This window comes from Anthonomus grandis, chromosome 10 (genome assembly GCF_022605725.1).
Source record: "Anthonomus grandis grandis chromosome 10, icAntGran1.3, whole genome shotgun sequence".
Classification (NCBI taxonomy): Eukaryota; Metazoa; Arthropoda; class Insecta; order Coleoptera; family Curculionidae; genus Anthonomus; species Anthonomus grandis.
The window spans coordinates 26389265-26408599 of NC_065555.1; the positions used below are offsets into that span (position 1 = coordinate 26389265).

Here is a 19335-nt window from a genome sequence, read left to right on the forward strand (position 1 = left end):
ATAAAAAGCCGTATTTGTTTTTAAAGGAAACAGATAGAAACTAAAAATATAAACCCCACGAAGATAAACAAGAATAATTTTTAATGTTTTGGTATAATATCTAGGGGAATTACCAAACAAAAAGTAAAATTTCTTTAGAAATCACCAAATTCCTAGTCGAATATCAGAATATATCCGAACGGCTGTCGATTGTGACACAGAGTACAAACCCACGTGACTATCGCCACGAAATATCGATAGCGACTATTGAAAGCAAGGGGTTGATATCCACTTGGCACGGAGTCCTGCTGAGGGTTTACTCTGTTGATTGTCCCGCTGTAGGAGCCAGAAATGGGTGGGTCATTTCTCCCTTATATATGCCTTGGGTGTACCTCCTTAGAAGGGGAGACACACGTGTCTGGTCATCCTTTTGAGGGATAGACCTGCCCTATTGCCTAGGCTTAGGCCTTCTTATGAGGTATCTTTTATGCTTTTCCTCTTTTTGCTAGGACCGCCTGTGGTGTGTGTCACCTTCTTGATGGCCCGGCTTGGGTCTCCTGAGCGTGTGGTTTCTTGACAACGAGAGGAGCCGTGGCTAGGGTAAAAGGTTTCAGCTGTTTCGCCTCTCGCCTTGTATGCCTTGCCTGGTCTACGCCCCTTCAGTAGCTGGCAACTTCTGCGGTGTTTCCTGCTGGTTGAGGTTTTGGTGTTGCCCTGTAAACTGCCCTCTAGAAGAGGATTTGTCAGAACTTAAGCTGGTCTTGGCGGAACTGTTTGTTTCTCGTGTTTGACTTCATGCTTTTCCTTCTTTCTTTTTTCTGCCTCTTCGTGCGATTGCAGTTTCTTGCCAGCTTCTTTTTATCTTTAAGCCGTTGCAACTTTTAGCATTATCTCCCGCCTGGTCAAAATTTTTTGGTTCTGCCCTAATCAATAAATTTTCGCTTACGTCCGCTTCTTGTTTCATAATTAAATTTGGCTGGTTTTCATGTTTTGCACATAATACGTGTGTAAGTATTGTGTTGGGGTGATGTATCTAGATAGGCATAACTACACAGACTTACTAGCTGGCTCAGATTCTAAATTTTGAATTATTTGGAGAAGTGCAGTTATTGATTCAGTGTCCAGGTCATTTTGTAAACCAACTGTAACTTACTGATTGTTGAGTTACTCTACTCCCAAATCCTCATCCACATCCCTTGCGTTTAGCTGCTCCATTGTATATACTTCGTTATTAATTTTTATAATTGTATTTTTTTGTAAATTACTTCTGCCATATCAATAATTGACACCAATCTATTGACTATGCAAATTTCTGAAGGAATATAATAAAACTTTCTAATAATATTTTTATTTTCAGGTCGCGCCATTCCGATTCGGACGATGACGACTGGTGCTAGCAGAAACTGAATACTCTCTGAGAGTAACAAAAATTTGTTCGCGGTCGTGTTTTGTATTTCTGAATTTAGTGTGCGTGAATAGTTAAACCCAAAAACTCTTAAAAATTAATTCTATCTATAGTAAAGTGCGTTTTTATGGTGTCTGAGTTAAACAAGATTAGAACAAAATCTTAGTATAAGGTCTATTTTGTTCTAATTCAACCTACTCAAAGCCCTATATGGTTAACATTATTGATTTTTTTCGGCCATGGAATTGAATCAACGCCTTACAAGCGAAAACCTGAAGAACATTTGCTTTAAATGCTCAAGCGAAGAATTTTGGCGTCTATTGTGAATCGCTTTTGTAGTAAATTCTATTTTGTTCGTTTCGAGCATGTTTATTAAATAAATTAAATGATTATTTTCACTGTATTTACAATTGAATTTGTCCAGTTCTCTATACAATTTCTTGAGTTTTGCTCAAAAAGCCATTTAATTTATGTAAAAAGCATGTTCGTATCACTTATAAATAAAATTACTAACCGTTGCTTACAGGTCTGCGGCATTTTGTTAAGTTTCTATTATAAATGTAGTTTTAATATCTTGTTACCATTATTTCATTCTTAAAATAGATATTGTAATAAATATTTTTATGCTTTAAACGGTAATATATAGCACATTATTCGGGTATTTTGGGTAATTCGTTAGGCAATATAGTCTTAGACATAGTTAGGCAAGTCATTAAAAATCACATATAGACTTTCTAATCTGAATCAAAAGATTGCAAAAAAGTATGGTTATTATAAATATAAAGGAAATTCAATATGCGTCAAAGATATTTTTACAATAGTGGTAATTCATATTGTACAAAAAATCAAGTATAGCATACGTTTCCTATACCCAGGTTAAGTTTTAAAACAATGGTTTATTCGGACAGCCCTCCATTTTACTATTAGACTATTGTAGTCCAGACTTACACTTTATGAAACCTTCAGCTTGGGATGAAGTAGTTCCGAGGATAGCTTGTCCAATTCTTTTCACGGTGGGACAAAACTTAGACTTAGAATTATCTTTTAGGCTAATCTTATGTCTGCGAAACGATAGTATGAAGGGTCTAGTGTACATTTCCATGAGAGCTTTTATGTTTTATTTATTTAATGTGATAATGATGTCAGACCTACTTTGTAAGGTTCATTTCGAACTACATGATTAATATCTTTTTTGATAGAGTTTGTTAAGTTTATCATATTTAACCAATGGTTTAGGCTGGTAGGCGGTTGGAGAGCTTAAATCGATCTCGATTAGAATTCTGCTTCTGTCTTTAGTTTGTTAAGCCTGCAGCAAAACTGTGTTTAACATATTTAACATTATATAGAAAATAAGTATTCTTCTTCTTCTACGCTGCGTTATCCGGTGCTGGTATTGGCGATCATCAAGGCTATCATAATTTTGTTGAGGGCTCTCCAAGCTATTGTCGGAAGTTCTTTAGCCACGAGATACGATCTTACTCTCCTAAGCAATATTTTGCGAGGACACGTTCCACTCAAAATATTTTTCTGTAAATCCACATCTTGAAAATTTCGATCTTTTTTTCAGTCAGCCTGCGTCAGGGTCCAGATCTCGACTCTGCATAGTAGCAGCAAGAGAACATCTCACTATCCACATCATGGTGTCTAAAATCAGATTTCCGCAGGGTCTTATTCTGAAGTGTATGGACCGTGTAATTTACATCCGGGACCTGATCTCCTCAGCATGGCGAGCTGAAGATGATTCCGAGGTACACGAATCTCTCGATCTTCCTGCCAGTAGTACCTCTGAGTCTGAGTTGGTTTTCATGAATTTGGTTTTCCTGATATTTAGGTCTAGGCCGTACTTCCTGCTCGCACTTATCACACGGTCTGACCATAGGTCTCCTAGGCTGGTTGCCAGCAGCATAGTATTATTAGAATAACAGAGGTTGTTGATGTATTTGCCGTTTATTGGTATTCCCAGGTCCAAGCTGAAGGCTTCAGCGTATATATGTTAAAGAGAGTTAATGAGAGCATACAGTCCTACCACACAGATCCTAGACTTTGATTTCCGCATGCTAGTTCCAGTCTAAATCTATGGTTATTTGATGATTCTATACCTATTTCAGGGCGGTGATCAGCTTTCAATGTTGACAACGTTAAACCTCTTTGATGTAGTCAAAGAAACAAATGTAGACGTTACAGCCTTCTTAGGTCAGAACTTGTGGAGTGATAAGGGCTTTACGTGTATCTAGGGAATTGCAGATTCCAAGCTGCATTTCATCGATGTCTTCTTTGCATTTTTGGTAAATCCTAGCTTGTATAATTTTGGAAAAGTCTTGAGTGCATGACTCATAAGGCTGATAGTCCAGAAATCCTCGCACGTGATGCAGATGTTCGCAGATGATTTCTTTAGTAGCTTTACATACGTTGATAGCGGCCAGTCGTCTAAAAAAAATGTAACCCGAGTTATAGATGGCATTAAACCATTCAGCTTTCTTATTTTTATCCTATACTATTGTTTAGTTTTGATTGGTTTCTATGTCGTAAGATAACTAATTGCGCCATGATTAATACTCAATAGCAAAAAAAACTATTTAAGCAAATTATCATTTAAGGTAATTTAAAAAAAAGAAATTCCGTTGAGTGATAAGATGTCATAAGAATTGTGGAATAAGTACAAGAATAGAATAATTATACAAGAATAGAGAAGTTGCGTGAGCCGTTAAGCAATTAAAGCTGCTATTGTAAAATTTTGAATTCCTCAGATATTATAGACTATTGTTTTTGTACGACTATCAATTAAGTTTTGATTTTTTTTCAATTTATATATTTTAAAGTATTTACCTTTTCAGTCCCAGATACCTTAATTATTATTTTAAAGTATGATTGTTAGATTGCGCCACAGGTACTCATTTTGAAACAAGGGCGAGAGTTTTTATTAACGCACTGAATTCAGCAGAAAGCTTCTTTCCTGTCTAAAGACTTAATCAAAATACACATTTACAAATCATGTGTATAGACATTTAAAAATTGTTATTTTAAAGTCATTATACAAAATTAACAACTGTTTCGGCGAGTATTTTTCACCGAGCTCAAGAAACAGAAACAAAGTGCAGATGGCGCAAAGATTCTTAGAGTCTTATTTAAAATTAGTCACTTTCTAACCAAACCTATTTATTTACCATTGGTCTATTAACCTCTCTGGTTACGGTGTTTTTTTTCGGTGGAAAGGCCAAACCATTAAATAATATTTGTTTTAGCACACACTTATTAAACAAAAACTACGAACCTGAATAAGCAAGGATTTCTGCTGATGGTGCTAATGTGAAGCATAATTGAACAAATAGAGTCATATTTGAAAAATGATTGACAATTGTGCAATGAATTGTTTCAGAACTAAACTAAAAAAGCCAACTTGGTTCCAAGAATCTTAGTCAAAATCAGTCATTTCATAACCAATTTTATTTTGCTACTACTATTGCTGGATTAAGACCAACAAGGTTGATTATTTCAATATTTAAAAGTTTTTTAGTGGCATTGTGTTGAAAACGTCAAATAATGGTAATTTTAGAATCTCTTCACTAGAACAATACTTATTACTCAAAAACTACGGACGTGACTAACCAAAGATTTGCTAATCGTGCTGATGTAAAGCAAAATTGAAATGAATTTATTTTTGAACTAAGCTAATAAAGCTGTTGCAAAACATTTCGTCTCGGTAAATGCCTTGTATATAATTGATTCTCTTGTCTTAACCTTAACTTTAGCAAATATTTTTCGTATTTTAGAAAATATATTTAATACGAGGCTAAATGTGGTATAAGCAAGAATTTCTCTACGAAGGCTTATGAGCAAGTATGATAAAGTTTAATTGCATTTAGAAAGGTTTATTGGAAGTGTGACGCAAAATCAGGATTCTTGACCGCTCTGATAGTATCCACCAGGATTAATAAAAAGGAAGTATATTCTCTGCACATAATAATATAATAATTAAACTTCGTGAAAAATACGGCATATACTCAACTAAAATTCCCAAAATATTACGATAACTAGTTTGATGAATTGACTTTTTCAGAGGGTCGAGTTTACAAAGCGTATTTGAATTAAATTATGGATCAGTAGACAGCTAAGGGAGCTAGTGATGATACTTTATTTTGCTCCGAAATTATCAGAGATCAATAGTCTTAAACAAGCCAATAATGCATTCTAGTCTAGTCATTCTAGTCCCGTATTAGTTCTGCCTTAGTCTATCTCATATCAGGTGGGTCTGAGATCTTCAGAGGGTTTTTCTGTTTAGCACACTTTTTAATGATAAGAGATGAGGTTATGTCGATTATAGGTTCGGGACATACCGGCAGCTTCGTAGATCGAAGTCTAGCAAGGACATCTGCTTCCTCATTACCAGCATTACTAATAGCAAGGCTCCCAGATACACTAAATCGGGCCATAAAAAATACATAAATAATAGGGCCTTTATACACTTCAGTGCAAGCTCGAAGCGCCTCATTTTTATCTCTATTTCTGAAAAATCTAATCACCATAATTATATGAGTATGACATCTTATAAAATAGGCATTAGCCTTCCATAGCCCTTTTATTAATGATTTCTTTTCTTACAAACCAAGATGGGCGCCTTTATTCTGCGCTTTTATCTTCTGACTTCACCAAACAAAATTCAAACGTTCATAGAATCTCTTTTAAGTTAAAGCATAACTTTAATATAAGTCATCTATAAATTAAAATATTAATACATTTACAGAGAATATTAAGTTCCGAGAAGTTTAACTAACTCGTAAAACCTTTCAATGACTTTTTAAAGTTTCGCTTTCAACATCAGTCTGTATATTATCTATGTAAATTTTTATGTTCTAAGTTTTATGTTGCCTTTCGAAACCCTTTAAAAATATTTAAAAAAAAAATATGTGTGTTAAATGCTACAAAGCTTAATGTTATTATATACTTATTAAACTAAATTAATTTTACATTTTAGGTAAATTTGGTTATAACATAAATAATTTATTGTTTAGATTATTAGCTGTTTTGTGATATTGTTCTGGGGCACCATTACCCTATGTTTAAAAATGTAATATAATCCCAGTGTTTCGAACTATAAATAGTATTTGATAGCTGAGCGCGCGAAAGAGTATAAATATAATTTATAAAAAGACAGTTTAAAATTATTAAAATTTTAACTACTGCCAATCTATTTAACTTTAATTATTTAATATTAAGCTAGATTTATTATTTTCGATCTTATGTAAAGCATTTTATAGGTTAGTTGTTATTATTAACAGTTTAGTATAATTAATTTTACATTTCCATGTATATTGAAAAATTTTTGTCTTTGTATTAGTTAAGATCAACTATTAATAATAGCAACTAGTTTATACGTATTTGAAATATGTGGTAGGGGTTTTTTGCAATCGTGCCAATGTTGTTCATGTTCGATACTGCTTTTATCTTAACAAAGTTATTTTACAAATTTAATAATATATAATATAAAAGATATTTGGTTTAAGGTTGTAATGTTCAGAATCCTTTTCAGTACTTTTCTTTTTTAAATTTGATTCGTTGACACAAACATTTTAGTTATAGCATATTATAAACCTTAGGAACCGGTATATTACTTGTACACGGGCGATTTAAAACTAGAGGATCAATCTTTTGAGGGTTATTTATGTCTTTAAGATACTTAAGACACTAGAGTATAGGAAGCAATTCTTGAAAATAGTCCTGGAGAGTATTACAACCCTATGCAGCTTTGATATTAAGGAAATAATATCCTTAATTTTATATTTGTGTACTTTATTTTACATACTACCACCAAGGTATCAGTTTTAAGTATGTTAAACTTATTTAAACGACGCACTTGCTTATAGCATACTTTGCTAAATTATCATCTGTCAGACATCGGTTTCTACTGGTGATTTATAAACTAGAGACTTTACATATTTTTGTAAAAAACTATTTGAGGTGATCGATCACGTGAACTAGGATGCCAAGAAACTGGACCTCTTTTGCCAATCCAGTATTTAAATACCAGCGAACCTATTCAGAACAATCTATCGGTAGGCTATTATGCCACAACTACGTGTACTGACAGATGTTCACTAGTTCTGGCAAGATTTTCTTAAAGGAACATCATAGATAAATGATCCTAAGTATTTAATTGCTTAATAAGTCTTGATAAATACCTCAGTAGCTGCTTTCACAAAATTTCAAATGGTTATGGGTTGTATGGAGTTCTGTACTGGAACCTTATTACCTTTTTATATATGTGCATCAACTTATTTCTTTTTGCGGAGGATAGTACTTTTTTACAAAACATGATTGGTATTCAGTTATTACAAAATAGTATTACAAACTAGTTTTTGTGTACTTAGCTGTCTCTAAACTCTTTAAAGACGCAGGGGGGTTAATCTTACACTTTAAGGAGAAATAGGGTGCATTCAAGTTTGTTGACGTCTCGTGTAAGTAAAGTCGAACTTTTATGGTTTATCTACATCAAAAACTAATCTAAGAGGCTCATACTATTAACTTGCTTAAAAAGCTACCGCGCTTGATAGATTTGACTCAAAATCTGAGTAAGAGTGTTTTAATGTCCGTACTTACGTCTTAATGTTATGAAATCTGTGGATTAAATATGGCTTATGCCACTTCTGCTTGAGAACAATCCTATGACTAGTCTTAAGGACTATTTTGTAGTTTCAATATTCTTATATTTTCTTGATTTTATACATTTTTAACTGTTAATATTGTTAAGTGTCTTCTCTTTCAGAGTTTTGGTCGATTTTCTACATTATCCTACCAAGAATCGAACCAACATTATTTCCTATTTTCCGGATATAAGGACAATGGCGGATTACTTTGGTTTTTGGTTTCTTAATGCTTTACCATACCAAGTAATGCAGCCTTTGGATCATCATCATCAACATCCAGCCTTCTGTGTCCAAAGTTGAATATAGGCTTCTCCTAAATTGTTCCAGTTGTGTTGGTTCTGAGCTTTTTGTAGCTAATTGCAAGCGATATTTTTGACATCGTTTGTCCACTGTGTGGTCTGCCTTTACTCCTTGTCAGCTCCTGTCTACCACGCATCTATTCATATGGCCAGTCCAGGTTCACTTGAGCAATGCTGTGCGCTCGATAACGCTTGTCTTCTTTATTATTTGCCAAGAGTCATCCCAATACCGACGTTTTCATTTTTCTTTGGTCTACTATGAGTTTGGTTGCAGTGACCTGGGTAAAGGAGAATGTTTCCCGTAAGTCATGACTGGGAGAACGAATTGGTCGAAGGTCTTTTTTAAGTGATTAGATATGTTACTCTTAAAGATGCCTCTTAGAGCTCCTTATACAACCTATGCCAATGTAATTCTTCTTTGCAGTTAGATTATAGCCTTTAGATGCTTTGGATTAATTCTGATATGAACAAATATTCGACTAAACAAGCATATTTCAGTTGATGAACCTAGTCAATGACTTTGTGGTTTAAATTGTGGGGCTTTTCCTTTAAGTTCCCTTTTTTATGTAACTTGGACATTATGTTTTACTTTATATACTGCCATTTTTATTTTACAAGAGCATTTTTACAAGTTGCACGATGCACACCAGTGTTATTGATGATTTTTTGAAAATTTCTAATGTGGATTCTCTTCCAATCAAATATGGTTATTCTTATTATTGAATATAACATTGTCTCTCATAGCAGGTATTATTTATATATAGAACAAACCGTAAAAAATAGGTTGCTCGATGATTTTATGAAGTAACTATTGATAAAATTAAATCCGATAGTCTGCTGGTTGACTTTTTATCCATAGCCTGGACAATATTTCGAGTGCTAACTGAACGTTTGTCTCTAACGCGCTGAAGTCCCTCTTCTTCAAACTTGACTGCTGTTCTTTCGACACCAACATACATGTTGGCTTTAGATTTTAATTTTGTTATCTATAAACCGTAATAACTTTCTTGTATTCAGGATATTTCTATATGCAGCAGCTTGCTTGCTTTGCAATTGGTTGCTCTATATACTAAATGTAAATTACTTGCTGATTCTTAGTGACACAAAATGCACTAAAAAACACGATGATTAAATTAGGATAAGAGTCATAGGCTTCAATGTTCAGATGTCTTTTCTTAAGACAATATATAACCCTTAAATATTTAATTCTATAGTTTTGAATCATCCTTTTAAGAAACAGATTACAATATTGACGTTATTTGACAGACGTTCTATAGGAAAGACTACATAACAATATTGACAGTGTTGCTTAAAATCATTTTGTAAAAAGGATCTCTTGTAGAATTATTAATCATGCTTCTCTTTATTTATTGGTACACTCTTTATTTATTGTTTTTTTTTTTCAAAAAATCTTGATATTTTACTAAAGGTGTTTTTCTCCCTAAGAATCATTAAAAACCTGTTTTTTTCAAAGCTTTTTCCACTTTGGTATACCGTTGTATTTTAAAAGCAGATCAAAGATCATTATTTGAAATATACTGCAAGAAGACTTTCCGTGGAAACACATCCTAATCACGTTGAGCTTAAAAAACTGTCATTGACAGCAGTCTCCTAGATCCAATTTTTTAAATAGCTCAAAAAAATAAATTTCAAAAGAATTATTTTCTAGTTCTAGGTAATGCTCTTTCTTTTGATCTACTAAAAATACCACGCTTAAAAGCTTCTTATTAATACAATCAAAAAACCATTTGAAAATGACAAAAATAGTCCCTGGTCTCATACGTTGGGAGTCGAAAGTCTATAAGAAAAGCTGAATTTCGCAGATATGTATTCTCTCCCTTTTAGTTTTTTAGAAATGCCAAAAAGTTTTTTGATTCAATTTTCTAGCCGAACCGTGAGTCTCTCAGAATATTTTATAGAACAAGAAATAAAGAGACTTAAATTTCTTACAATTTTGGTATCATGTAACAAAGCTGTAAAACCTAGGAGAACAAAATTAGAGGGCGCTAAAATCACCGAAACGCAGTTTTTTTTACTTTTTAGGGGGCAACAAATTATTTTTTTACTGCCGCAAGTTCTTTAAACTGAAAAACCTACTAAATTGAGATAAATCTGATTTTTGCATGATGCATTAGTTCACGAGATATATTACAATAATTTCTCAAACATTTTCATGTATGTTTTTAACTAGCATGAATACCGACAAATTAACTTCGCGGATCATCGGTCTTTTGAACTTTTTAATCTTCATCCATTTTTGGGATAGTCGAAAAATTTTTGTATTATATTTTCAAGCGAAACCGAAGGTCTTACATACAATTTTATAGCAAAACTTGGGGGGACTATCATTATTTTATACAATTTAATTTCACAGAGGCACCACTGTAACAATGTCAAAGTAAGAGAGCGCTAAATTCATTCAAATCCTAAACTATTTATTGGAACATCTTTCTAGAATTTGCATTTGAAGGAAAATATCATAAATTAATTCTCTTGTCATTTGACAATGTAGGTACCAATTTTCAGTCAAATATGCAAAGACCAGATGGCACTTTATGTTTATATTATAATGAATGATTTTAATATTGCTCAGGAAATAAAGAAAATAAAATTTAAAAAAATTAACAGTTAAAGGCATAGAAAATAATAAAAGAGCAATTTTTAAGGGAAGATTTTTTTATAATTCCTTACCCTAATCAGAGTACACCTTGAACATGCGTCAAGATTTGATGTCCTTGTCGTTTGATGGGAGGGAGTTATATATGTTGCCGGACAAACCCGATTTTAGGATAAACTAGTTTTTCCTAGTCCAAATCAGTGTATCCGAAGAGCGATAGGATGAACTAATTTATCCTAGTCTAAACTGATTAGTCTTAAAATCAATTAATTGTGATTAGGCAAAACTGATTTATCTTCGTCTACATACAGTCTCTTCACAAAAGTAACGTTTTTACTACTAACTAAAGAAAATACTATGATTACTAACTCGTTTACTAATGTTTATTATTACTTGTTATTATTACTTACTATTATTATGGCATTTCGAGTTACAGAGAACGTTATTTTTCTTGCAAAGGCATCGATTCGACGTACACTTCTTGGTGCAACTACACTTAAAGAAACCTTGGCCTGTTCCAACTGAATTTTTGATCTCTGCGATTCTTAACGAAAGTTCAATTTTTTTGATTACTTCTTCTTTCAATAAAAACTTTTGAGCGCAGATATCAAATTCATTTCTGAAATGAAAATATTTAATTTAAATAAAATAAAAACCGCAAGAAAATAATTACCTGCAATATAATTCTAGTAAGATACTATGCTTAGTCCCAATTTTATAAAATCCATCATCAGATGCTTCAAGCATAACTCCAATAACGTTCCGAAGATCTCCTTTAGCCCTGTCTACATTAGGAGTAGGCATGATGATGTTATCTCCAACTTTTGCTGGTGGATGCGACTTCTGAGAGGTTGCTTTCATCTTTTTCGCTTGTTTTTCAAGGCTTTACGCAAACTTTGAACGTGCTTCTAAAGTTTTTTGTGAGGTTCCATCCATGTCATCATCATCTCCACTCATATCTTCGTTTCCATCCTTATCTTCGTGCCTATCACTACCTTCATTTTCATGTCCATCAAACAGTTTCCGAAGATCGTCCTCGTCTGCAATGTTCTTTAGCAGTTTCGAAGGCAGTGAAGAAGTAGAGAGGCCAACCTTGGGTTCTGCACCAAACATTGCCTTATAAGGCGACTGTTTAATTCCAGAATGAAATTCCCGATTTTTCATAAACTGTATGTACCTTAGTCCTTCTGACCATTTAGTTGTCTGACTGTCATTCATCCAAGCACTTAACATGTTTTCAAAATCTTGGTTTACTCTTTCGACTGATCCCTGACTTTGACTATGTCGTGGTTTTCCATGCATGATTTTGAGCTCTGGCCATAAGCTTGTCACTTCTGAAATTACACGATTAACAAATTCTCGGCCATTGTCAGATTGTAGAATGCATGGGGCTCCGAAAGTTAAAAATAGATCATTTAAATGATAGGCTACCTGTTTGGCTGGCTCTCTTACTTTCTAATGGACGAAGCAAAACAAATTTTGTTAGGTGGTCCTGATACACCAGTATGAATTTAAACTTTCCATCTGACTGTCTCTGGGAGTCAATAAGATCGACTTGGCATCAACTATTCATTTCGGAGTGCAAAATCGGTTTGGAGACTAATGCTTTCTTTTTTTTGGACTGTTTTGTTGACATACCACGCACATAGATAAAAAAGACATATCATTTCTTTTGTAATATTCGCATACTTTTTAGAAGTTTCAGCCAACATTCTGTCACGACCACTATACCCCACTGCTATGTGAGCTGCGTCAAAAACGTCATATAACTCATCAGCCGTGAGATAATACCTTATATGATTTGTATTTCCTTCATTTCATGAGGTAAGTTTCTTTACACCTCAGATTTCCACCACATCAAATCTTTTCAGGCTTCATTGTTGCAAGGGTGATTTCTTTTCAGTTTTTTTAGGCTCTTCCACTTGTAGTATAGGTGCCAATTACTTTTCCTTTATCAAAACATTAAAATAAGTTGATTTTTCATCCTCAGATAATAAAACCTCTACCAAGAATCTTTCTCGCCACTCTTTTTGACTTTGACGTGTCCATTTAATGAAGCCTCATCCATGATAACAGAAATACACTTCGAACTTTAGATCGACAAACATCATAAAATGTTTCCAAATGTCTAGCTTATAGACACATGCACAATACCCAACGATTCTGCAATAATACGATCGCTCCATAACAGTCAACGTACGTGTGCAAACTAAATCCTTATGATCGGCGAACCAAAGAAGCGGAGCAGCTACCTTTTAACGAGTTTGGATTATTTAAATCGCGGTCCGAAGTAGTTAGAGTAGGACAAATCAGTTTTTCCTAATCATACTTAGTTTATTTCAGAAAAAACTAGTTTAGGCTAGGATAAGCTAGTTCATCCTATCGCTTTTCGGATAAACTGATTTGGCCTAGGAAAAACTAGTTTATCCTAAAATCGGGTTTGTCCGGTAACATATACATCTGTTAATTTAGGCTCTTCTGATGGACCACTAACAACTCCCAAAGTATGAGACCAGGGATATTTTTTTTCAAATGCTATATTGACTAATCGTCCTAGTAGTCTCTTTAGTCTTTTGCCATAATAGTACATTTTCCTGAGACTAGGTAAATTTGGGTGAGATGGCGATTTCTCGCTTAACACATATTAAAGATGTCTTTCCTGAAATCAATGCAAGTGATAGGTAAAAGGCGTACTGGTTAATAACTTTTCATGCTTGTAGATCCTGAAACTTTAGTAGACTTCCTATTTTAGATTATTATCTAAAATCAACGAATCTTTGTTTCTGAATTCAATTTATTCGTTTAGACGTATCACCTATTAATTACTTTTATTTGCTTACTTACAGTTACATATTATTGACACTATTATTAATCTCTGATATTCCGATATATTTCCGATTCTGTTTCCGAGCTGAGTTTATCCATTAATCGGAATGATATTCCCGTTGTTAAATCAGTTAAAAATATTTAAAACGATTTTGTCTGCCCTACAGGAATATATCCAATAAGCTGAAATGTCTTACTACGAAATTATCTCATCAAAGATTATTACTCTGGCTCAGGAATAATATGCTTATTTTCCTTGATTAATCAGCTAGCCTCGTAAGATACGAATTATGATTATTTTTTAAAAAATATGCAGTAAAAAGAATTTCTAGTGACAAAACTTAAAGACATAGGTGCCAGTAAAAAGAATGGTAACTCTCAGATCGAACAAACAGAAACAACCAAGATAGAAAATCCTAAGTTACGATCTGAGTATCTAGTAATACGTGTTTATCAAAGAACTTTAAGAATTATTAATATAATAATAACTTTCTAAGTTGCATATTCAATACTCGAATCTGATCTATTATCTAAATCATCAATTATCTGAATTTAACCTTAATTTTATAGAAATCGATTTTCTGGTTTAAACAATTCGGCTATAATAGAATTGGATTTCATGAATCCAAAAAAAACTCTTTAATACTTGAATCTTTTTTGTTGACAAGCTCTAAGTTACATTTGAAACTTTTAATGTAGGGTATTTAAGGACGATCGTTAAAAAAACGGTTTCTATTCGCAGACTTTGCATACTAGACTGATTGCTTCGAGAAGGAATTCACTCCATGAGAAAAATCTCTTTGAGCAGATTGATCAGAGGTATTACCTATAAAGTAGTTTAAGTTCATGGCATTCTTGTTAAAGTTCAAGTTTCTAGACTAAATCTATGTCCAATAAACTTGTATGTCAATAGTCGTAATATGACTAGGAATATTTAAAATGCGATGAGTTAGACATGGTTATGGGTTTTCAGGCATTATCTCGTTCAGGCAGATAGTTTACTTTTTTCTTTAGACACTAAGTCAGAAGTTTAGTAATCAGGCAATGATCCTAAAGAAAGGAGCTTTTAGATATATTAAGTTTTTAGTGTCAACATTAGAGACATCAAACAAAGATATCAGGAGAATTCTCTTCATTGGAGAATTTTGAGAGTTTTCTCTATAATATTTCACGTCTTGAGTTGCCTAATATAATACAATGGAATTTAGTTAAACAAATAATTACTCGACATATCATTTCTGTTATCAACCATTTACAAGGTTGTATCTGAAACATTCTGGGTAACACCTTCATTAGAGGATCTATTTGCAGACTGTATATAGACTGATGGCGTCAAAGAAAAACTCATTCGTTAAGAAATTAGTTTTTAAGTAAATTGATCGGATCTGGGTAAATATGAAAAATCATTGCTATCTATGCTAATAACCTGCTTCATGGTAGTTTAAGGTTGATGAAAAACATCTGATTTATTTAGTTTGCATGTGACCAATTTTACAAGTTGACATATTTAGTAATGATTCTAATGATAATACAGGAATGATGATACTCAATTGGTAAAATAAGTAGTTGAGTAAAAACTGTAAAGATAATATTCTGTCATGAACTTTGAGAGCCTTCATTTTAACAGTCACATTTTTTGAGTTACCACGATCATCTGATCTAACCTTACTTTTGCAGCAAGTATTTCATCTGGTTCAAATGATTGGGCTATAATGAAATTAATTTGAGTCAAGCAAAAACAATTAATGTTGTAGGTTATGTCTGGTTATGTCCCTAGGTTGTGTCTGAAACTCCGAAGGATCCAAACTTCTTAACAACAGGTTGTAAAAAATTAAAAATTCGAGGAAATTGAAAATTTCGAGGAAAAATTTAAAATTCTTTAAGTTTTATCTTGTTCGGAAATGTTTGTTTTTTTTCGTTAAACAACTGGGATAAAAAGGCATTTAAGGTTGATGGGAAATATCTGACTTATTTATTTTGCAAATTACAAAGGCATATGCAAAACGAACTAGAAGATGAGTCTTAAGGCATTTATTTTTATTAGCTAAAGAGACATTAATAAGGCAAAAGAGTGAGGGACAGAAAAAGACTAAAAATGTTTAGTTGTTTTTAAATTTGGCAGCGCTGGATCCGGTTAAAAACAATGATAAGAACGGTATTCCAAATACATAAATGTATAAGCTAAATGATATCAAGATACACACCTCAACATTATTTTCATTTTTTTTTATTTAATCTTTTTCAAATATAATAAATTATTCTATTTATTATTTTATGATGTACTGTTGTTAACACCTAAATGTAAGTACTTTGGGTAATATAATTTAAAACAATCAGAACAATTACTATCCACAAGACTTACGCGACTTTACTAAGAAGAAGACCAGTAAGCATAGTGGTTATTTACTCTACAATGTTGACAGTGTTGCCAAAAGACCTTATACAAAATTTCCTATTCTTGTCAACACATCATCTGCATGACCTAATGCATTTACATTTTATTTTAAGTATGTTTTGCGATTTATTTCTATGTACGCAAAATTTAAAACTTTCTAATATTTCTTTACTTCTGAAGATTGCTTCTGTATGTCACTGAAAGAATATAGTTGTGTAAATGAAATAATTATTTGGGGCCAAGTACTCTTAATTACCCTTAGGTTATTGTTAAAAACCCCCGCCCTATTAATAAATATTAATAAAACCCCTTGTAAATAATTCCAAATAATAGTAATTTAAACTTTAATATTTAATCGTTAAAACATACTTATGCGGGATATATGTAAATGCTTGAATTAAAGAAGTGTTCTTCTTGTTGAATATCTGCTATAAGTTTCAAATATTTATTGTATTTAGCCAGAAGGACTAATAAATTTATAACCACTGCTTTATTAAATCTTAAAAAATACTTAATAATAAAGCCAGAAAATATTGATAAAAGTTTATAACAAACTATACTTAAACCCCAAATTAATTTTCTATATCCCGTATAATGAAGATTTACACATTGTTATAATTCTGAAATATAAATACTTACATGTAATTCTTCCCTAAGTGCTTTATACCACTATAAAATCGGAGAAAATGATGTAAGCAGTAATTTATGGGTTTTAAGTTTTAGTATGTCTTTGTGTAAAAAATGAAAGCATATTTTCAAAAAAAAAGAAAATCACTCAATGAGCCTTTATCTTCGATAAATTTATCAAAAGTAAAATTCTAAAACTAAAATAAGAATCTTACAGTATACAGTTATATTGCTACCTAATTTATTATGGAATTATTTTAATACATCAAGTGTCGTATATACAGGGTGATTGATGGTTGATGGTACCTTAGACGTTTACGGAGAACGGAAAATAATTTTTTTTTGAAAATTTGGCAGCATGGGTTTTAGCTGATGATCTAAAGATTAAAAATATTTTTAGCGATGCAGCGTTGCCGCTTATACCAAAAAGTAGTAGCAACTTTGTTATTTTAAATGGAATACCCTGTATATTTTTTTATTTTCCGATCCGCTATCACTTTATGATTGGTTCTGTATAAGGTATTCCTATACCTATCTTTAGCGTTTTCGAGAAATTAATTATTTTCCTTATTTTTTGACGAAAACATAGTTCCAAATAAATTTGTATTACTATAGCACTGGAACGCGCAGAACCTTGAAATTATAAACGTAATTTATGGAAGTATTGTACATTATTTTTCACTATGAAAATTTGTTCTACGTTATACAGGGTTGCTCAAAATTAGTGATTTTACCGCTAGATACAAAAATGGTAAAAAGTGCATTTTTTTAAATGGAACACCCTGTATATTATAACATATTCCAAAAGGAAATTAAAATCCCTGTCTAAAGAGATATTATGTTCCTATATCGAAGTAGTTCGGTTTCGGAAATAAGAGCAATTTTCTGTAAAAATCGGAATATTTTGACATATTTGCTTTAGTTGGCCATGAAAGTTCATGATGAAACAATGCTATGCTATTGATGTTTGACAGTGACATTTAGTTGATTAATAGTAAATACGCTTGGGTGTTTTTTTAAAATAGTGACCTAAAAATTTATTAAAATGGAAAGAAATAGTTATTCAAATGAAGTTTTGATGAATCTATTTATTATTCATGGACAATGTGATAAAATTATAGCAAGAACATGCAGAAAGTTCAAAGAAATGTACCCGAATTTACAAAAAATGGATAAAAGAAAATTTGTGCGAATACAAAATAACTTTATACAATTTGGTTCACAACTTAAAAATGATACAAGATTATAAGTAATTTACAATAAATTTTCAAAATGATTGCCATTGACTTCTAAGCAATTTAAAATCCTGCGTTGTACAGCATATGTTGTCGCTGCTTGTATTTCAGAAGGATCTAGTTGACCAATGCAATTGATAACTCGTTGACGTAGTTCCTGTTTACTGTTTACCGGTGTCTTGTATACCATTTGCTTCAAATTACCCCAAAAGTAAAAATTAAGTGGTGTAAGATCAGGTGATCTCGCAGGCCAGTCCCATGGTCCCAAACGCCTAAACCAGCGGTCATCGAATTTCTCAAATAACTCACGTGTCCCCTCCTCAGTGCAATGAGCAGGTGCCCCATCCAATTGGCACCAGCAAGTGCGATAATCTTCAAGCGTTAAATTTTCCAGAAAATCTTCTACTACTGAGCGCAAAATCTCAATGTATTTATGGGAGTTTAATGACCCGTCGTAAATAAAAAAAGCTATTTGATTGTCTTTTGGTAAACAAAAAACATTAAAACTAAATTTTTCTTGAAACCCCATTTCCTTAACCGCGTGTGGATTTTGATTAGCCCAAAAATGTTGATTTCTTCTATTAAAAATACCTTCTCTAGAAAACTTTGCTTCGTCTGTCCATATTATTTTTTTTAGAAAGTTTGGATCCTCTTGAGTGCGTGTCAGAAGTACACTCTGGCAAACGAGTCTGCAACAGCGAAAGAAATGTGTACCAAAGTTTTAAATGGCCAGATTTGGAGAAGAAGTGTAGAAAAGCAATATTGCTCGGCATAAGATTTAATTTTAATTTATAAACCAACTATAAATTAAATTTATCCTTTGCTGAGGAATATTGCTTTTGTCTACTTAAATCTGGCCATTTTTAAATTTAGGTACAAATTCATTTCGCTGTTGCAGACTCGTTTGCCAGACTATATCTCACAATATTGAATGCGACGTTGGTAATTATCCGGTTTCAGCTGATGAACTTTTGAATATTTAAAGGGATGCATATTATTGTCGTTCAGAATTCTTTGCACAGAATAATAAGTTAGGCCTAAATCATCTGCTCCACTCCGGATGGAAGCTTGTGGATATGCGTGAAAGTAGGCTAAAACATTCACGATGTTGTCCTCATCAGACGTTACAGGCTTGGGCAAACTTGTATCATTTTTAAGTTGTGAACCAAATTGTATAAAGTTATTTTGTATTCGCACAAATTTTCTTTTATCCATTTTTTGTAAATTCGGGTACATTTCATTGAACTTTCTGCATGTTCTTGCTACAATTTTGTCACATTGTCCATGAATAATAAATAGATTCATCAAAAC

At 32.7% G+C, this 19335-nt stretch overlaps 1 protein-coding gene across 15 annotated transcripts in view; it reads left to right on the forward strand.

The window, feature by feature from the left end:
* The window catches only part of LOC126741664 (voltage-dependent calcium channel type A subunit alpha-1), a 771245-nt gene extending 761565 nt beyond the window's left edge, over positions 1-9680 (forward strand). For all 15 annotated transcript variants that reach the window (XM_050448203.1, XM_050448189.1, XM_050448197.1 and 12 more), the window contains one exon: positions 1337-9680. In XM_050448203.1, the coding sequence (XP_050304160.1) occupies positions 1337-1376 (40 nt within the window). In that variant the 3' untranslated portion in view covers positions 1377-9680. The remainder of the gene's footprint in view (positions 1-1336) is intronic.
* Positions 9681-19335: the final 9655 nt, after the last annotated feature.